This window comes from Panthera leo, chromosome B4, assembly GCF_018350215.1.
Source record: "Panthera leo isolate Ple1 chromosome B4, P.leo_Ple1_pat1.1, whole genome shotgun sequence".
Lineage (NCBI taxonomy): Eukaryota > Metazoa > Chordata > Mammalia > Carnivora > Felidae > Panthera > Panthera leo.
In genome coordinates this window covers 116,834,982-116,857,210 of record NC_056685.1, presented here as the reverse complement: position 1 = coordinate 116,857,210, position 22,229 = coordinate 116,834,982, and the positions used below count along the sequence as shown (strand labels likewise).

The 22,229-nt window shown below is 33.5% G+C and overlaps 1 protein-coding gene across 2 annotated transcripts in view; it reads left to right on the top strand.

Annotated features, from left to right (window-relative positions):
- The window catches only part of CDK17 (cyclin dependent kinase 17), a 111,679-nt gene that overhangs the window by 79,989 nt on the left and 9,461 nt on the right, over window positions 1–22,229 (top strand). For both annotated transcript variants that reach the window (XM_042947438.1, XM_042947436.1), the window contains exons 4-13: window positions 287–420; window positions 3,092–3,217; window positions 11,738–11,794; window positions 12,821–12,935; window positions 13,907–14,001; window positions 14,240–14,302; window positions 15,287–15,410; window positions 20,053–20,173; window positions 20,771–20,868; window positions 21,742–21,847. In XM_042947438.1, the coding sequence (XP_042803372.1) occupies window positions 287–420; window positions 3,092–3,217; window positions 11,738–11,794; window positions 12,821–12,935; window positions 13,907–14,001; window positions 14,240–14,302; window positions 15,287–15,410; window positions 20,053–20,173; window positions 20,771–20,868; window positions 21,742–21,847 (1,039 nt within the window). The remainder of the gene's footprint in view (window positions 1–286; window positions 421–3,091; window positions 3,218–11,737; window positions 11,795–12,820; window positions 12,936–13,906; window positions 14,002–14,239; window positions 14,303–15,286; window positions 15,411–20,052; window positions 20,174–20,770; window positions 20,869–21,741; window positions 21,848–22,229) is intronic.

The following is a 22,229-nucleotide window of genomic DNA, read 5'->3' as shown; positions in this document are numbered from 1 at the left end:
AACTTTATTATTCAGCTCTTGATAATAACTTGAATGTTAATTTTTTCCATAGTTTTTCATAATCTCAGAGTGTGAAAGCATTTCTCACTACTGTTTCAAGACATCTGAATTATATTTTGATCTGTTAGCTATATACCTAGAACACCCAGAATGTAAGACTTCTTATGCTATGATTTTTATGTCTTGGCTGTCTGTATCTTAGTTGTAGTGATAATAAATTATGTGATATATAGTAGGGTATAATACATCTCTCCCACGATAAGTGATGTTTCATTTTCTGATACAGATATTGTTCATGAAAATCTAAAAATGGGATCAGATGGTGAGAGTGACCAAGCTTCTGGGACATCATCTGATGAAGTACAGTCACCTACGGGTGTTTGTCTTAGAAATCGTATACATAGACGGATCTCAATGGAGGTAACCATTTAAAAAAATTAAAATGTACCTGCATATGTGTGTTTGTGTATATAAATACACATATATATCAAACAGAGCAAATGCCCATTTGAAAATTTTCATGAAGGCAAATGACATTGTAAGAAAATTTAGTATGGTCTTGTGAATATTTCCTTTTTTCCAATTATCTACCATGCCAAGGCAAGTATACATTAATTATATTTAACATTCTGCAAAACATGTAAGGGTCTGTTGTAGTGGAAATGTGAATTTTCAAAAATACTGGAAATTCAGAATGATACTTTAGCAAAGTTTTCTTTTTAGAAAATAGGATTTTAATTATATTTTTGAGGTTCATCTGGATACTTAATACTTTATATTTTATTTCAGATTTCAAAATGTATACATAAAATAAGCATCAGCTTTTTTTGTTTTGTTTTTGTTTTTGTTTTTTTTTGCTTTATATTGTAAATATGGTTATCATTTCCTTTATGGCTTATTATACCTACTATTGTAGAACATATAAGTTATTTCCCCATGTAAAAGAATTAATAGTTTATATATAACCTTGAGATTGGAAGTTGATTGTGAATGTTCTTATTTTGGTACATACTATAGATTAAAATAGTTTTGTCCAAAAAAATTGAACATGTTTTGAATTAAGAATATTGGGGTTTTTGGTGCTTTTGAGTTGACATTACAATGCGTAGGGTCTCTGTCCCATTGGTTGATTGCATTTTCATTGATAAAAGGTTGTTTCTAAAGCAGTTAAGTAAAACAGTATCAGTTTTCTAAATGATAAATTAATATTTTTAACTCTTGAGATCACCTTGATGTCTGTTCATATCACTGTATAAATTATATCACAATAATAATGAAAATATTTTCTTCATCATATATATGGTTTTATCATATGTTTAAAGTTTATTTACTATTAAGATCTATCGTCTGGACTTTCTAACTCTTTTATTGAGCTGTGTTTATTTCCCCCCCCACCAAAGGTGACCCACTCTTGATGATATTCTTACTTTCATATATTTTAATAGCTGAAGAAAGACTTCTTTCTTAACATCCTCCACATCTTGCACATCATTATATATTATTATTCAGGATGTTTTTGGATGTTACTTTCTGTTTATTCTTCTATATAAATTTTAAATATATTTTTTTAATGTTTATTTTGAGAGCGAGAACGCATACATGTGCATGGGCAGGAGTGAGGGGCAGAAAGAGAGGGAGAGAGAATCCCAAATAGGCTCCAAACTGTCAGCCCAGAGCCTGATGCGGGGCTTGATCCCACGACTTTGAGATCATGCATGATCTGAGCCAAAATCAAGAGTCAGATGCTTAGTGACTAAGCCACCCAGGGCCCCCTTAAATATCGTGTTCTAATAATAATGTTATTGTGATTTGTTTAGGATTATGGAAAACTAACAAACCATTATCTTTTAATTATTTAGTATTACCGTTTGGTAACATGGTATATATTTCAATACTTGATATCTCTCAGTAAATATTTACATAGTTCTTATACATCTCACTTTTGTTTTTTGGTTTGGTTACTATCATGAATAGTAGAGATTTTTTTACATGTTTGTTTATTATTGAGAGAGAGCAGGGGAGGAGCAGAGAGAGAGGGAGACAGCAGTGGGCTCTGTGCTGAGAGTGGAGAGCCGATGCAGGGCTCGGACTCAAGAGCTGTGAGATCATGACCTGAGCTGAAGTTGGACACTTAACTGGCTGAGCCACCCAAGCACCCCAGGGATTTATTTTTTATAGGATTTATGTTTTTTGGTATGATAATGTAGGAAAGATTCCCTTTTGATTTCTCAGTTCACATTTTGTAATTAAATGGAATAGATGGTGCCTGGGTGGCTCAGTCTGTTAAGTGTCCAACTTTGGCTCAGGTCATGATCTCACGGTTCATGGGTTAAAGCCCTGTGTCGGGCTCTGTGCTGACAGCTGGAGCCTGCTTCAGATTCTGTGTCTCCTCTCTCTCTGCTCCTCACCCACTCAAGCTCTGTCTCTCTCAGAAATAAAAAATAAACATCAAAAAATTAACAACAAAAAAGAAATAGAAGTGCCTTTTTTAAAACCCACCCTTTATCCCACCTAACTGTGGTGAGTTTTACATATATATATATATTGCTACTCTAATCTTTATTATTTCCTGCCTTCTACTAGGTTTGGACATTGTTTTTCTTTTTCTAGCTTCTTTAGGTATATAAAGTTAAGTTGTTTATTTGAGATTTTTCTTGCTTTTTATTTATTTCCATTGACATAGCATTAATAAAAGATTTCAGTTGTCTCGCTGTGCTTGTGCACAAAACTTTATCTACTTGGTTGTTACTTAAACCAGTCACATTTTGTGGTGGTCTTTTCCTCTTCCTACGAAGTATAAATCATGTCTAAGAAAATTCCATGTGAAATTTACCAACAAAAGGACTCAGAAATAACGGAGTTGCAGAGTACCATTTCTGTAGAACTCTGTTGTATACTTCTGCTTACAGTAAATATATTTGCATTCAGATATTATATATAATCAACATGAGTAACTTTGAAACTATAATAAAACTTGACAATTACTTATTAATAAATAGTACAGTAGAGCCTATGAATTCAAAAGTAAAATGCCCTTGTCTCTTCTATTTGTGATTACAAATACCTTTTTTCCCTTTTTTTCTTTTTAAAGGATTTAAATAAACGGTTATCATTGCCTGCAGATATCAGAATACCTGATGGGTATCTTGAAAAGTTGCAGATAAACAGTCCACCATTTGATCAACCAATGAGCCGAAGGTCTCGTAGAGCTTCTTTAGTAAGTTTTCAGTCTCCTATACCTATGCCATCCAGTCTCCTTGTTTGATTTTCTGGGTGTAAATACTTTACATTAATTTTTATATTGCTTTTTGAATAACTAAATTTTATTACATTGCCTTTTGGATTTTATCTTTTTCCAATTCTTTAAGGGTTTAAAGATGCATATTGAAATACAATTTAAGCTATATTCTGTTTTATTTTTAGAAGTTTTTTTGATATATGCTAGATGTACAGAATATGTATTATAGAAATATATATTAATATATACTAGATATACAGAAAAGTACATAAACCATAATTATATAGCTCAATGTATTTTGCAAAGTTAACATACCTATGTAACCAGTACCTAGATCAATAAAATTCCAAAAATCACAGAAACCCTATCCTGCCACTTCTCTGTTCACTTTCTACTCTTACTTCCTCAACTGTAGCCACATCCCTGCCTTCTAATGCCAAAGATTAGGTTTACCCATGTTTCCCCATATTATGCTCGTAGTATGTTTTAATATCTCGAAAGACTTTTTTTAAATCCTCATTTATGTACACATTCTTACTTTTAAAATGCTTTTAGTTCTGGTTATTCATATTAAATTATGTTTTATACAAACGTATAAAAATGTATGCAAGTTTACGTATATTTTACAATCCACATGGAAGTATACAGTATGTATTTGTTTTTTGATTGGGCTCTTTTGCTCAATGTTCTCGTGTATTTATCTAGTTTGTTGTGTGCATAGTTCATTTGTTCTTTTTGTTGCACGGCATTCCATTGTATACTATACTTTATCTAGTCTCCTGTTGATAGACATTTAAACATTTGGGTTGTTTTTTAGTTTTAGGTTATTACCAAATAGTGGTTCTGTTATCACTCTTGTACCTGTATTTTGGTTAATACATGTAGTCATTTCTGTTGGGTACATACTTAGGAGTGGAATTTTTGGAACTGATTGTATGCATATGTTTAGCTATTTTTTTTAAAGTTTATTTATTTTTGAGAGAGAACACAAGCAAGGGAGGGCAGAGAGGGGGTGGGGGGAGAGAGAGAATCCCAAGCAGGCTCTGCACTGACAGTGTGGAGCCTAACGCAGGGCTCGATCCCACAAACCTTATAAGGTCACAACCTAAGCTGAAATCAAGAGTTGGATGCTCAACTGACTGAGCCACCCAGGCACCCCTTCAGCTTTCCTAAATACTGTCAAAAGGCTTTCCAAAGTGTTTGTACCAATTTACACTCCCATCAGTATTTGATAGTTTTGTTTGTTCACTTTAGCCAAGTTTTGATACTCTTTTTAAAAAATGTTTACTTTTCTGGTCATTGTGTAGTGTTACCTTCTTGTGATTTTATTTTGCATTTCTCTGATGACTAAGCTGAACACCTTTTTAATGTTTACTGGCCATTTATATATGATATATGCCTTCCTTTGTGATTTGACTGCTGAAGTCTGTCATCTCCTTTCTTTTGGGTTTTCTGCCTTTTTGAAAATTGATTTATATAAATTCTTTATACATTCTTTATCAAGAACCTTTATGAATTATGTCATTGATTTATATAAATTCTTTATACATTCTTTATCAAGAACCTTTCTGAGTTATATGTCTTGCAAATATCTTCCAGCATGTAGCAGTTGACCCTTGCAATAGCCACTGCTCATTGACAGTTCAGCTTTCCCTGTTGCAGTGTCACCTTTGCCACAGTTTAGGTGATTGTATATGTAAGGACCTCTTTTGAATAGTTACAGTCCTATAATAGAGGTATGTATAAAGTGCTGTGGGATAAAAAGAAGAGATAGTAAAATGACTTTGCATATTATAGGCTTAAAAGGAGATCATACTTGAGTGGCTTTAAAAGGATGGATAGGAATTTGTCAGGTTGACTTGGTAGAAGGATATTTTTGTTTTTTTTTTGGGGGGGGGGTTGTTTGTTTATTTTGAAAAAAAGACAGTGAGGCGGGGGGAGGGTCAGAGAGAGAGAGAATCCCAAGCAGGCTCTGCACCATCAGTGCAGAGCCTGATGCAGGGCTCGATTTCAAGTAGTGTGTGTGAGATCATGACCTGAGCTAAAATCAAGAGTCGGATGCTTAACAGCCTGGGCCACCCAAGCACCCCGGTAGAAGGGTGTTTTAAGCAGAGGAAACTTGATGTACTAAAACCCACAAATATGAATGTAGGTATGTTGGGAAGTTATAACTAATATGAAGGGTATATGTGGAGTAATATTAAAGAATAGGGCTTGAAAGGATAGGATAAATCCAGACTGTAAAAAGCTTTGGCTATCAGGCCAAATAAGGAGTCTGAACTTCATTCATCTCATGTGATGGACCTCAGTGGTAGTGATTTAAACAAGGACTGACATGATCACATTTTTGTTTCTTAAAGTGGCTTCAGGAAAAGTGTAAACGAAGTGGAAGGAGAGAAAGACTAGAGGCAGGATGATGAATTAGGAATTTATTCAAAATTAAGGATGATGTGGCAGTCCTGTGGAAATGGGAAATAGAACCCAGATCCTAGGGACCACGTAGAGAGATAAAATAGGAGCTCTGGTACTCAGTTGAACTTTGTGTTTGAAGAAGGGGCAATTGAAGATTCCTAGGTACTAGCAGTTCTCCTTTTTATATTTTATATCATGGAATTTTTTTTATATACCAAAAATTTCTCTTTTGGTTACATATTCTAAAGAATAAAATTACTTTAGACTGTATATAATATGAACGTATTGTTATTTGACATTCATTCATCGATGCTTAATAAAAGTATAGTGCCAACTTGATTTTGGTGTAGGTTTATTATCATAGTTTTGTATCACTGCCTAAGACGTTTTTATTTAAATATCTTTGCCATTTGGTTGCCTAGTTGAAAATGTTCTTTGGCTATCAATTTTTATCAAAGATTAGTACTTAGGATACATTTTGGAGTTATTGAATATTCACATTTAGACTAAAGATATGATTTAATCACAACATAATTCTTAAAGCTATTCTTTAAGAGCTATCTTTTTCAGTATACGTGAAATTAAAGAAAACAGTGCCCTCTAATGAATGTTAAGTGATGGAATTTTTATTATGGTTGAGTGTTCCTACTCGTCTTCCTTGGTTTTTGATCTAAAATGGCTTATAGATTTCAGTAAATCATGCCAGCTCTATTTGGTTTCTACTAATGCAGCCTTTTCATTATTCATCTACTTTGCTAAAGCATGATTTCTTTTGAAGTATATTAGAAAATTATTCTTCAGTACCCTAGGTTTATATATGAAAGGGAAGGGTTAGGGAATGGATGGAAAGGAGATGGGAAAAGAAGCTATTCTTCACATGTGTTAGAGCTCATGTTTCCATGGATAATATACTCGTTAAAAAATATATTTTCAAGATAAAATATAAAATTTTAACCTTGTCTTTCTAAAAGTATAAAACTTTTCTCATATTCAATAGCAATGTATAACAAATAGAGTAGTAAAAATAATATAAACCCTTGTTTGAGTAGGAATTAAGGAGCAAATCACAATTCATTTCTGAAGAAAGACATACAATAGGGCTAATTGGTTTTCTTTAAATTCATGGTCATCAGTCTCAAATGAACCCTCAGTATTGCTTGGCTGCTCTATACTGCCTTTCTCTGGTTTACTCTTCCCGTCACTCTACGCAGATGATTTCAAAGAAGAGAGAAGCTGTTTATCAGAAACCTCCTCATTTTTTGAATAACAAGTGTGCAAATCTGTCTACACCTCTACTCATTCTATTCTTTCCTTCTTTTAATATAGAGGAGTTTTCCTTCGTATCCCATCTGCTTGAGATGCTTTAGAATATTTGTAATTGCTGAGGCCCCTGGGTGGCTCACTTGGTTGAGCATATATATGACTATTGATTTTGGCTCAGGTCGTGATCCCAAGGGTTGTGAGATTGAGCCCTGTGTCGGGCTCTGTGTGGAGCATGGAGTCTGCTTGATATTTTTTCTCAATCTCTCTCTCTCTCTCTCTCTGTCTCTCTCTCTCTCTCTCTACCTCCCTCTCCCTCCCTCCCTCTCTCCCTCCCTCCCTCTCTCCCTCTCTATCTCTCTCTCCCTGCCCTCCCCACTGCTCGTCCTCTCTCCCAAAAAAATAAAATTACCATCTCTATACACACATATATTCAGTCTCCCTCTCTTAACTGCATTCTTTCTATTTTTATTTTAGAGTGGTTTTAGACTTATAGAAAAATTTAAAAGGTAATCTAAAGAGTTCCCATATACCACATACCTAGTTACCACTATTATTAACATTTTACATTACTGTAGTGTGTTTGTCACAACCAAGGAAACCAACATTTGGTACATTACTATTAACTCCACACTTTTTTCATATTTCCCCAGTTTTCAGCTAATGTCCTTTCTTTGTCCCCATTTCCTATCTAGGACACCACATTACATTTAGTTGTCATATCTCATATTAAGGGTATTGGTTATTGGATTGGTGAAGTGTTACTTAATACTCATTTATGGTTGATTAGAAATGGATGTTCTAACTCAACATTTTGTTAAACATTAGATTAGTGGAAATCCCATATGCCAATAGTCATGATGCATTAGAGCATTGATGTACTTAGAATGATGGCATGCCCAGTGGAAATTTGTGAGACTGTTATGTGCAGTTTTAGTAGATTGAAAGTCTGTATATGAAAATTTGCCTCATTATACTGAAATTGTAGGTTTTACACATTTACAGAATCTGTTCCTAACAATGAGTTGGATTCCTCATTCATGGCTTTAGCAATATGTAGCTTATATAGTCCTTTCTTTTTTATTTCTAATAATAGGTGAGGAAATAGGGTATCAAGTCCTGATGTCTCTCAGAAATAATAAATATATTATGGAGTGTGAAAGTTAGGTTCAAAATCCACTCAAAATTTAACTTACCATTGGCATATTATGTACACAATTAAGATACTATCCATACTGATGGTAACAGCAATTTTTGTAAGAAAACTACCAAATAGAATAGAGGTTCTCAATCCCTTTTCTGCCCCCCATATTTCTATCAGTAACATCAACTCCGTAATTGTTACAAGGAAGGAAATGGGTGTTTGAAAAAATCTCCCTTTGTCCCCAGTGTTTCTTATATATATGTTCACTTTTAGGATGACATCTATAAAACTTTTGCATATACTTCACTTGTTTTTAAGTTCAGACTATATTGCTAGCATGTTAAGACATCTTAAGGACAGCACTTGTAATGAGTACTAGGTGTTATATGTAAGTGATGAGTCACTGAATTCTACACCTGAAATCAATATTAGTTAACTAACTAAATTTAAATTAAAAATTGAAACTGAAGAAAAAAAGACATCTTTACAACTGTGATACAGTGATTATGTTGGCAGACCCAGAGTAATCCAGAAATTTCCCATAATGCTCAAATACCACTTCCAGGTTACAGTGAATTATAGGAAGGCTTTTGCAACTTATAGTTCATCTTGGATTTACAAAAATTTTTCATGTGCTTATGCTAAGAGTCATCTGAACAGGAATTTGGGGCTGCCAAAAAGCCAGGTATTCCCTTGAAACAATGAAGTAACAGAAAAAAATATCTTTATTTGTTTGGAAAGTAGAATTAAGGAGGTTTTTATATGTTATTAAAATATGAAACTTACTGTTCCATTTCTTTAGCTATTTTTTTTTTCTTTACAAAACTTGGAAAATAATCTAATGATGGAACTCAGTCTAGATTGTGAACTCATGAAAGCAGGAATAATTTCTGTCGTCTTCACTATATCCCCAGTACCTAGCATTGTACTTGGTAAATGTTGAATAAATGAGCTTTGTCCTTTGTCCTCTGAATAATTTCTGTAGGAGAGCATGTCAACAAGCTAGTCATTATATCTATTGTTAATCTTGTCATGTTCAGCAGATAAAAATGCAAGCAAAATTTTCTAAAAATTCCATTTAAAGATTCAGTAACTAATATTTAAATGTAATTAGTAAAGCCTGGGTTGGAAATTATTAAAATGGGCAATGAGGTAAAAACACTTTACTCCGGCATATAATTCACTAGTATAACTGTGCCTTTTGTCTGAATTCTCTGCCAGCCTGCATGATGAAATTCAGTAATGCTCTTTATCTTATAGATTGATTATTCAAATTTAAATTCAACTTCATAGCGTAATTATAGTCTAGTATTTACCTCCTTTTTAAAAAGTAGACTTTCAGCATATGTTAATGATCTCACTGAATGTCATTCTCTGACAAATGACTTTGCTTTTATTAATATTTGATCATCTCTTAGTTTATTTCTTATATACTTTATAGGATATAATAATCTCAGTAACATTTTCATTTTTATAGTCTTGAATTTGTAGTCCACTTATATACTTTTTAAAGCAAATGTCCACATTTTTGTCATAGCCACTGGACCATTGGACCAAAGTATATCTGATGTTTTTAGAGAATGCTAGTATTTTAATATAAAAGAATGAATAAAAAAATTTCCCAACTCCTAATAAGAAAAAGTTTCTGTCTTGCAGTCATATTTTTCTTTGTGGTTCTCATTATTATAGATGGTATTTTTATTTTTCTCAGAGACATTCATTGTTTTATTTTTGCTGTTTTCCATTTATCATCAATATGGTTTTTTCCCCTTCATTAAAGATATGACACAAGACTTAAAATTCATGGCAAAAGTGCAGTAGTTCCTATTTGTGAGTTTAATGAATTCTAGAGATAGGTGTAAGAAAATAAATACATTCCACCATAGTTTATGTGACGCTGGCAGTTAGCATTTTTTCAGAGGTGTTAAGATCATATCTTAAATAGGCTATAAATAAAACATAACATATGCTAAAAGAGTATTCAGGATCAGGTTCACATGTACCAGGTAGTGGGCTCTTTGCCACATTCTCCCTATTAAAGCTAAAAACTGTATTTGTATTCAGAAAGTGTTACAGTTTTACTGTTTTATTCTGCAAGTTATTGATAATAGGAAGCAAGGACTTAATATCTCTGAGTCATATGCAAGACAATACAGGCATGGATGGTGTATGATGGTTCCAGAATCTCATTTTTTAAATAACATTTTTTGAAAATACCACATAAAAAGTCTTAAAGAGTGCAAAAAGAAGTTTTGCAGTCATCCATTAATACCACCTGTGAACAAAGTTTTAATTAGTTTAGCAAAATTGAATTAAGTACTTTGGACATAAAGTTTTTCTAGTCTTTTAACTTTACATAAATCATAACAAAAGGACAAAAACAGTGTTAATGTTTATTGTTTTAAAAACAATAAAATTTTTTAAAAAGATAAAAATCTCTTTGAGGGACCTCTTGCTATTTTTGGCCGTTCAGCTTTGGGCAGTTTACCCCTACTGTTCAGAATGGTAAGTGAGGTTAAGTCAGACCATCAAGTAGCATTTTTGCTTTATTCAGCACCTCTGGAGAAATTGCATATTTGAACCTCCAGAATTGGACTAAATATTTCCTTTCACTGGCTACTCATTTAAGGGCATTAACACCATTCTAGGTGAGAAGCAAACCTTTAGATTATTGCCTTTTTCACTAACTAGAAGGGGTACTAGAAAGCAATTTTAAGAAAATTTTTATTCTCTCTTGTTAACTTTTTCTGTTTTTGCTCTGTCAATCCCTAAGTTTTCATCTCTGTATATTTTGCCTTTTTTCTTAAATCTTTTGTTTTGTTTTGTTTTTAGTTTTTAAATATTTAGTTTCCTTTACATATTTGGGTGTATTCCATCTACCTCATTTATTGACTCCGTACAAAAGTGAGGCAAACAAGTTCAGGGTTTAAAAGCAATGGTTTAAAAGAACTCACTTTTAAAGACTTTTGATGGAGTGCAGGGTGTCAGATTTAGACTTACTGCTTCTGGATTAGTTTCCTGATCTATGACGGAGTGTGACTTGCAGTTTGCCTTTTTCATTACATTTGGTTAGAAAACCTGAAACAAATAGAATTTTGTTGTTTGCAGGCCTTCCTAGGGAACTTGAAGATTGATGAATGAAAATGTGTCAGAAAATTACTTACTTTGCAATTTTGTTTAAAAAAAAATCATGTAGTTGTCTTTTATAAAAATCTTAGTATCTTAAAATGCCTGTGGTATCTTAAAATCTCAGGGTCTTAAAATAAAACAAAACTTTTCACAGCAGAATGTTAACCATCTATATAAAAAGATGGTTTGGCAGTTTTAATTGTGAACTTTGATGTTTTTGAACCTTTGAATATTCCAACATCGGGTGTATTTTAAAACTTGACAGATGTTCAACAATTTACTTATAGTCAGATTTTTCTATTTTAAGACACTCTTTAAAGAAGGAAAGTTTCAGAAATTGAGGAAGGGGGCGCCTGTTGTTTCAGTGGTAGAGCATGTGACTCTTGATCTTGGGGTCATGAGTTGAAGCCCCATGTTAGGTGTGGAGCTTACCTTAAAAAATAGAAATAAAAATAAAGTGCACCTCAAAAAAAAGAATAACATTTAAAAAAGATACTTAGGAAGAAATGAATTGAAATTTCAGGAATACTAAATTTATAATTGTTTGCTTTCAGTCAGAAATTGGGTTTGGAAAAATGGAAACCTATATCAAATTGGAAAAACTTGGAGAGGTAAGTACATACTTATCTCAAAAATATAAGACATGTTCATTATCTAAACTCCACAATTAGTCCACAGTTTTTACCAACCTTGAAAAAAAAGATGTAAGCACCGATGTCTAAAAGATTATATGTTGTACTGAAAAGGCAACAGAATGTTAGAAGGAAAAAAACCTTCCATTCTTGAACTTATGCCATCAGTTTGAAAGGAAATGAGTATTTTTTATAGCTTGTAATTTTTTATTGCAGCATAAGATGTTGTGCTCTCTTGGTAACAAAATAGGCATCTATTTGTTTTGCTGTCTGTACTGTGATGTGGGAAAATTGCAGGAGTTCAGACCTGCGAAGAATCAAAATATTATCTCTAAAGATGAAGACACATGTCATTGAAGGTTAAGGAAATTTGGGGCTAATAAGACTTTGATTTTCTTGAATTTGGTACTAGTGTTGACTAAGTTTGAAGTGGTCTTCCTCCCAGGGTGAGAAAGGGCAAGCCAGAAATAATGGAATTAGTTAATCAGGAAGCCTTAAGAGAGTTTGAGGGCTATGATAGAAGAAATCCATAGAATATATTTGTTCTTTAAGGGAGAGTGAATGTATAAAAATTCTGGTAAGTCTGAGAACCAATAAAATTTTTCTAATTTAACAATGTGTTAGTACATTTTCAGTTTTCAGTTAATATGCTGTTAATTGCCTCCAGTCCACATACCATTACACGTAGAGTGCCTTGGATTCTGAAGCTACTGATCCAGTTGTTAATCTATACAAAGTACAAAAAGTAAATTAAATATTCTCTGTATGTTTTCATATTTTGAGGCACTCCATAGGGTTATAAGAATATGGAGGCTCTGCAGATAGTAGTGAAAGTCCTCTTAGCTATAAAAAAACAACCAATACTAATCATTGTAGAGTTTTCCCTACAAAATGGACTTTAACATACGCTTACAAATTAGGAATTTAATTAGGTCTCTTTATTGTATAGATTCTATAGATAGACTCTTACGATATTTTGATGTCTTTCCAAAATATATTTTGTAGGGTACATATGCAACAGTATATAAAGGAAGAAGTAAATTGACAGAGAATTTGGTGGCGTTAAAAGAGATCCGGTTGGAACATGAAGAAGGTGCACCCTGCACAGCTATAAGAGAAGGTAAAATTTGATCTTTGTGAACAAAATGTATAAGGGAGTTTACATAGAATTTATATAGGTTTAAAACCAAAGCTGCATACTAAGAGTTCATTTTTTATAAGTAAAAAGAGCTCAGATAATAGAAATAGTAGATGACTGGGAGATATATTTAGACCTTAAAAAAGCTGATATTTAATAAAGGCAAATTATTTAACATAATTATATTATTGTATAGCTTATAGTGAAATACTGTGAAGTCATTAAAAATTATGGTCATAGTAAATATTTGACATTGGGAAATGTTATATACTATCTATGGGAAAAAGCAACTATAAATTAGTATATACCGAATGTAAATAGTATGATACCATTTTTTTAAAAAAGGTTAATTATCTAGGGGGGCCTGGGTGGGTCGGTTAAGCTTCCAACTCTTGGTTTCAGCTCGGGTCACGATCTCATGGTTTGTGAGGTCGAACCCTGCGTTGGGCTCTGCACTGACAGCATGGAGCCTGCTTGGGATTCTCTCTGCTCCTCCCCTGCTCGTGTGCATGGTCTTGCTCTCACGCTCTCTCTCTCTCAATAAATAAACATTCAAAGAAAAAAAAGTAAAACAAGTTCTGTATCTTTAAAAAAATAATCCAGAAAATGGCTTGAGGAAACCGATTAGCAATTTGGAAGGAAAACAACTGGTACCTTCAACTATATCTAGATCTTAGAAGTCTCAGTAAGTTAGTATTTGAGAAAAAAACAGTTATGGAGAATATTATTGTAATATGGAGGACAATTTTAAATATTAAAAATATCACACTCAAAACCATAAAAGAAAAGAAAAAACTGAGTTCTATGAAAATTTGTACTACAGGTCCTCTTGGTGAATTATTGTTTTACACTTAAGAGAATCTTAAACTCAATCAGTTCATGTGTTTATACTTCAGGTTTTTATAGTCTGGCTACTGCAGACTGAATAATTGACTTTCTTTTCTGTTTTCCAGTTTCACTATTAAAGGATCTAAAACATGCAAATATAGTAACCTTACATGACATTGTTCACACAGATAAATCTTTGACTCTGGTATTTGAATATCTGGTAAGCATTTAACAAAAATTCAGTATTTACTTTTGCTGTAATAAAACATAGGAAATTGAGTGTTTTAACAGCTCCAGGGCATTATTGTTTAATTATCAGTATTTAATTAAATTATGTGTTGTACATTCAATATCTTTACTCAAAAAAAAAACACTTTTAAAAATTAAATACTATTAAGTAAATCATTCATGCCTTCTGGGAAGTATGTGTCACATAGTAAAGCACTATATTTTTTTAGGATAAAGATCTAAAACAGTACATGGATGACTGTGGAAACATCATGAGTATGCACAATGTAAAGGTATGCTTTAGTGTGTCATTTTAAGTTTTGTTTAAATAGCCCTTCGATTTTCCAAACATAGAAAGTAACAGGAATATATAGAAATCATAATTTTAGAGTTTTCAAAACATAAATATGTAGTGTGTGGAGACTGCTGCTTGGAATTTCTTTGGGCTGTTTTTCCCCTCCTGCATTGACTTATTCTTGATGTTCTAATGCTGTGTTTTCTACCTACAAGTAAACCAAGGGTATATTCTTAGATCCTCTGAACTTGAGACTCTTCCTTGTCAACTCCAGAGAATTGAAGACCTTCTGTGTTCCACATCCTTTTTTCCACCAAAATCTAGGAATTGCTTTTTTCAGACAATCATTCAGAGCTCTACTGTGCTAATTCCCTTTTCTGAATCATAGCAGATTTTGAAGGCTGAGTAGGAGGTGCAGAAAGTAAAGTACCCAGAGGGTGGGTGATAGAAGCTGGTTTAGGTTATTTTTATAGCACGTAATTTGCCAGGGCTATGCAGCACCATTCTCTCTGACACCTCAGAATTTTTATACAACCACCAATTCCATTGCCTTCTTTTAAAGACACTGTCCCAGATCAGGTATTTTTGGTGGATGGGTAGAGGTTGGTTAGTTGTTTTGCCAGAATATCATAATCAACCAATAAGGCTTAGTAGGCCTGTAAGCTTATGAGGATATATTTTATATATATTTTTTATTTTAAATCATTTTCTATAACAAATGGACGATTACTATGGGGACAAAGCTTCATTCCACTTTATTTTTAATATTTATTTTCATAGAAATTGTCAGACTGGAAAATAGATGCTTCAAATAGAATAATAAATTATAAAATTCAGAAAACTACATAAGGAAAGGCTTTGTACTTAAGGATGCGTTTTTTTTCTTTGACTATTCTAAGCCTGTTTTTTGTTTACCATAGCATGCTTACCAAAGTATATCTTATTATTTGTAAGACTGATTTCTGTTTATTTGTTTCTGTAGCTGTTTTTGTACCAAATTCTACGTGGTTTGGCATATTGCCACAGAAGAAAGGTATTGCACCGAGACTTGAAACCACAGAACCTACTCATTAATGAAAAAGGAGAATTAAAGCTAGCAGATTTTGGTATGGAATATATGAGATATTTATAAATAGTTCTATCTAGGTGGTTAAATTTATAAGAACAACTGTTGACACTGTGTGATTGCTTTTATGTGAGTTTGGAAATTTTCTCTGTAGCCCACGGAATAAGATATTTGACAAAACTTAGGTGGGTGAGTTATGTTCACGAATGCTAAAAGGCCTGGGTTCTCAGGTGTGGACCCATCCTGAGACCCTTCCAGGGCATCTCCAAAAGTATCCATCATCAAAATCATATTGTTACTTGCCTTTTCCACTGTGTCAGTATTTGCAGTGATAATCTAAAAGCAGTAAGGAGTAGAGCTGCTAATGCCTTCGTTTAAATCAAGGCAGTGGCACCTGATTGTACTTACTAGTCATTGTGTTCTTCACCAGTATACGCTTGTAGGAGAAAAGTGTCAATTCTATATAAAAAGGTGTTTGATGAAGCAGTAAAATTTATTAACTTTATTAAATCTCCAACTTTACATGTCTTTGTAGTATTTTATGTGATGAAATGAGAAGTATACATAAAACATGTTTGTTGTATGTGGAAATACTGTATCTCAAGGAATAGTGCTTGTGTGACTATTTGAATGCAAACTGAACTAACCCTTTTTTTCAAGGAACACCATTTTTACTTGAGAAAAATGACTGACAAAGTATGGGCGCTCAGACTTATATATTTGGCAGGTGTTTTCTTTGAAATGAAGTGAGCCTATCGTATTTCTTGCCAATGGGAAGGTTTGAGTTTTAAAGCAAAAATTAGATGTTGGAAATTTGGACCTGCCACATTGAGCTTGATATTTTTCTGATACTTAAAGTCTTTATTGCTGATGAGATCAGTGGTGACATTAAGAAATATTTTTTGATATGCTAAAGAAATATGTAAATATTTGGAATATCTGTATAACTTAGGGAATCAATATATTCCAGATGACTAGTACTTACACGATATTATAGAATCATGCCTGGGTAAAAAGATCCACTTATAGTGGAAGACAGACCAATGAATTTTAATGTAACAAGAGTATGAGAAGTTTACTAATATGATTTCAGTTACCATCTAATCTTTAAGAAACTAAATCTGATTCAGTATCGAAGAATATGCAGTTTTCAGAAAGGCTATTTAAATGTTCTTCCTCTTCTCAACTTCATTTCTGTGTGAGATCTGGTTGTCTTCATATACTTCAAACAAAGCAACATATCACAACAGATTGAATATAAAAGCAGATGTGAGCATCTAAGAGTCTTCTTTTAAAATAGACTACAGGGGCTCGTGGGTGGCTCAGTTGGTTAAACATCCAACTTCGGCTCAGGTCATGATCTCACGGCTCATGGGTTCAATGCCAGCGTCAGGTTCTGTGCTGACAGCTCAGAGCCTGGAGCCTGCTTTAGATTCTGTGTCTCCCTCTCTCTCTGCCCCTTCCCTACTCTCATTTTGTCTCAAAAATAAACATTTAAAAAGTTTAAAATAGACTACAAAAATATAAAACAAGGCCATTTGTACTAATTTTTACTTTCCTGTAGAAAAAGATCTTTTTCATAAAAATTCATGTTTAATATCTAATGAATGGTGTTTTTAAATGAATACGTTTTAAATTTTCTCAGTTTTTCTAACATGGCAAATACCAATAAATATAATCTATATAAATAAAAGCTCTTTGGGTCTTCAATAATTTTGAATTATAATAAAAAGAGTCCTGAGACTAAAGAGTTTAAATGCCACTTCTGAAAAAGGGTTCTTTAATATGCCTGTCACCATGACTTTGTACTTATTTATCTGCTTATTAACTAATTATTGCTTAAATAATAGCTGTTTATCTCTCTCTGTTTAGCTAATCAGTTTTAATGAAATTACATACGCTTTATGCTTCTAGGAAGTAAACTTTGTTATATTAGAGAAACTTTGTATAGTAGCTTTCTTTTTTTGATTTTTGATTTTTTTTTTTAAATTTCTACATTTTGAGAGTTTCAGTACTCTAATAGAATTTGGTTTTAAAAATCCAGTGCAAGGTCGCAGGGGTGGCTCAGTTAGGCATCTGACTTCAGCTCAGGTCATGATCTCACAGTTTGTGAGTTCGAGCCCCATGTGAGGCTCTGTGCTGACAGCTCAGAGCCTGGAGTCTGCTTCAGATTCCTTGTCCCTCTCTCTCTGCCCCTCCCCTGCTTGTGCTCCGTCTCTCTCTCAAAAATAAATAAACATTAAAAAAATTTAAAAAAAAAGTAATAAAAAGCCAATGCAGTTTTCATAATTAGCATTTATCATTTTTCATAAGTGATTATAGATAGTAGTTTTACTTTTGGAGTATTGCATTAAATTTGACAATTTTAAGTCTCTCAAGTATTGCTTTGTTAACAAAAGATTAAAAATTCACTAAGTGGTGAGTTTGTTCAGGAAATTCGTATGCTTTTACTCATTTAACACTTTGTTGTTTGTTTGAAAGTAGATTGGTATTTGTTTTTACTTCCTTAAAAAGGAAATGGGTAGGTCACATGTGTTTAAATAAGAAATTACAAATTATTCGTATATGCTCACATAGATTATATAGTCTCGGGCACAGTTTTGTTGTTGCTTTCCTTATAATTGTTATTTTCTCTCTCTTTCATTCTTTTTTTGGCCAAAGTGCATTTACTGCTCCTTGTTCCTTAATCCCAAAATGAATAGCAGTGATAGAGAAACCCTGCTTGGCTATTATAAATGCAAAAAAAAAAAAAAAAAAAAGGCAAAGGCCATCAAAAACTTACTTTTTGGGGAGAGTGCTTTAAATTTTGCTTCTAACAAAGCAGACCAAGTAAATTATATCTTTTCACAGGTCAGTAAGAAATTCTGATTATTCCATGAGGTAGTACAGTCAATTTTGTCTCTGCTTTTAGTTACTTATTTTTTGTTGGTCAAGCAGTAAATATACTTCAGGACTGCAAGTGAGGGAGGGTCATACAACTTTGAGTATTGTTTTGTTTTTGTTTTTTTAATTTATTTAATGTTTATTATTTTTGAGAGAGAGACAGAGTGTGAGTGGAGGAGGGGCAGAGAATGAAAAGGAGACACAGAATCTGAAACAGGCTCCAGGCTCTGAGCTGTCAGCACAGAGCCTGACACAGGGCTTGAACTCAGGAATGGCGACATCATGACCTGAGCCAAAGTCAGATGCTTAGCTGTGACTGAGCCACCCAGGCGCCCCGAGTATTTTTTTGTAAATTGTTTGTGATCTCTATGAAAATTCTATCCCTTTTCCTGTGATGGATGAAATTCAGGTGTAGAAAGTACTAATACAGACAAACATTTCATTAGTAATAGAAAATGGCTTGTATAATTATATCATATCACAGTTAACTTGGTTTGGAAGAGATGATTTCATTTCATGCCACTACTGAAATTCTAATTGTGAACCAGGAGACTATTTGAACAAGCACCCCAGTTCAGAATTCTCTCAGGAGCAGGAGAGTAAGGTATTGAGGAAACTATAACTTGCAGTTGCTTTGATGCTATACATACAGGATATAGAATAAACAAACTTGTAGCCCTGTCCTTGGCCCCTAAATAACCCACTATGAATATCAGGAAGGGAAATTAGAAAGTTGCCCCCATCTTGCTAATTACAAAGTTGGTAGGAAAATTATTTGTTGAACTTACTTTACAAAGCTGGATTGGTAGAATAAGACTGGTAATTAAATAAGATAGTGTCAACATTGTTCCAATTACACCCTTTAGCTGTTGTACTAAACAAAAATAGTATGAGTGCTGCCTAATTATTAAAATTTCTACTTTTATTTGAGTGACTTTATCTAGTTTACTCAAGTGTTGAATTCCTTTTGTTTGAATTCCATTTTTCTTATTTAATGTTTTAATCGAATATATAAAGTTATACATAAATGAGTTATTTGAAATAAACTATATGTTAGAATGAGTTTATATTTCTTCAGCTATCTTTTAAAGTTGCTTCTTAAAGTTATTAGAATTTGGAGGCTTAGAGAAGTAAAAACAACTCTCATGCCAGTGGCTCAAGGAATAAAGTTGTGAACTCTTGCCTTTGTTTCTCAATAATCAGTGAATTCCACTTTAAATTGGAAAGGAATGACATTTACATTAGTTAATAATCTAATACATTAATTAATAATATCCAAAGGCAGCGTGGTCCATCTTACTTAAAACTGTCCTTATATATAACTTAAGGTACACAGCAGCAGTGTAATTTATTCCAAGAAAACGAAGGTTGGTACAGCAAATGAAAATTGGACTTGGGTTTAAAAAAGTAACAAAAGTCTAAAAGGTAAAACTGTTTATCTCTGTGTCATTGACCTGTTTTGCATTCATTTTAAGTTCAGCTTGGAAATAATTTTGGCATCATGATTCATAGAAGAAAAGTATCTTAAGTTTAGATTAACCCATCAGATTATCAGATGCCTTCACATTCATAAAAGCAAGCATAGGCTCTGATTGTGGAATTGTTATTAATTACAAAAGGATTTGCCGACCCAAGACTATTCACACTCAAGAAAAATTCTTAAAACTGATTTTGTTAAATTTCAAGAAACTACAGAGTAGCAGCTATCTTGGACATCCTTGTGACTGGAGTCATGGTGAGGCTATGGGCTGGGGAATCTGTTACAGCCATTTCTTAATTGTCTTCTTTTCCCTGTGAAGGGCTAGCCAGAGCCAAGTCAGTTCCCACAAAGACCTACTCAAATGAAGTCGTCACACTGTGGTACCGGCCGCCTGATGTGCTTCTTGGTTCCTCAGAGTACTCAACACAGATTGACATGTGGTAAATATATGCACATGTTATTGCCATTTATAATTTTGAAAGAATATAGCCATTGGTACAGGGCATACTGATAGATATCTGACTTATAAGAGGATATTATTTTAAAGAGCCACAATATAAGCAACAATTAAAGAGTTCTAACACATGAGGGGTGCCTGGGTGGCTCAGTCAGTTAAACACCTGACTTTGATTTCGGCTCAGGTCATGATCTCATGGTTTTATCTGTCTCTCAGATAAAAAAACAACAACAAAAAACCCATCTCTGATCATTTGTTTCTCCCTATCTCTGCTACCTGCTACCTAAGACATAATAAGCATTCAGTCACTATTAGCTATTGTTAGTGTTATTCTTCAAGGGACGTGCAGAGGAGAGTTGGACATTTTAAGGGTCATGGAGCAATGGATACAGCAAGATGGAAGTTGAGACAAATAAGATAAATGTTAACAAATCAGTTGGAGCTGAAAAAAATCTGTGCAGGAGGTTTTCCATCAGGCTAATACAAAATTCTCCAGAAAGGCAATCTTAAGGAAAAGATAATTGTGCTTCTTAATATGTAAATGGATTGATTGCTCATTTTTTTATGATATATTTTAAAGGGGTGTTGGTTGCATTTTCTTTGAAATGGCTTCTGGAAGACCTCTATTTCCAGGATCAACTGTGGAAGATGAACTGCACTTAATTTTCCGACTGCTAGGTAATAGAAATATTTTCCCAGTAATTTGTTACCTGCAATTGACTAGCTGGATAAGACTACATATTTTAAAATGTGGTACTGAGACTAACAAATAGCTGTTACAAAAATTATAATTAGTTGGGGTGCCTGGCTGTCTCAGTGTAGGATTTGTGACCCTTGATATCCAGGTAAGGAGTTGGAGCCCCACAATGAGTGTAGAGGTTACTTAAAAGCTTAAGAAAACCGGGGCGCCTGGGTGGCGCAGTCGGTTAAGCGTCCGACTTCAGCCAGGTCACGATCTCGCGGTCCGTGAGTTCGAGCCCCGCGTCAGGCTCTGGGCTGATGGCTCGGAGCCTGGAGCCTGTTTCCGATTCTGTGTCTCCCTCTCTCTCTGCCCCTCCCCCGTTCATGCTCTGTCTCTCTCTGTCCCAAAAAAATAAATAAAAAACGTTGAAAAAAAAAAATTTAAAAAAAAAAAGCTTAAGAAAACCACTACTGATTAAAATAAAAAAAGAATTATAATTAGCATAATTATAAAGATAGAGGCTTCTAGGTAACTTCTTTTCAATTACTGAGTTCTGCCTTTGCAATAAAAATTTTGTGGAAGAACAGAGAAAAATATTACTGACAATTGACCTTTGGTGTATTATTAGGAAATATTTGTAGGTTAGATGTCATTTAGGTGGCATCATTTTTATGGCATCATTGCATAGTCCAAAAAAAGGTCCATATGTGTTTACTGTTTCTGTCATTTTGCTTTCAGATGAAATAGTCAAATCATCTACTAAATATACAGTGTTCTTTAAGACACTTTCTCATTTGTCCTTATTTATATATATTTGCGTATATATACATTTTTATATATTTATAAATACTGTTTTTTTTTAAATTCAGGAACACCATCTCAGGAAACTTGGCCGGGTGTTTCTTCAAATGATGAGTTCAAGAACTACAACTTTCCAAAATACAAACCACAGCCTCTCATTAACCATGCACCCAGGTATTTTTTCTTTTTCTTTTTTCTTTTGTTTTTAGTGTTTATTTTAGAGAGAGAGAGAGAGAGAGAGACCGGGCGTTGAGTAGGGGAGGGGCAAAGAGAGAGGGAGACACAGAATCCAGACCGACTGAGCCACCTAGGCACTCCTCTTTTTCTTTATGTTAAAGGGTGGAAAACCCACATGATTCTTTCCATTCTCTTGAAGCATTAGCCACAGATGGGTTTAGGAAAAAATACATATAATACATACAGTTCTTAAATATTTTAGAATCTAATTTAATTGAATTTCTTCCTCCCTTGTGTCAGATTAATTTTATAATTCAGAGATCAAGATATGTAAATCACAGAATTGAGCTATAAATAAAATGAATATTAAAGCAACTGT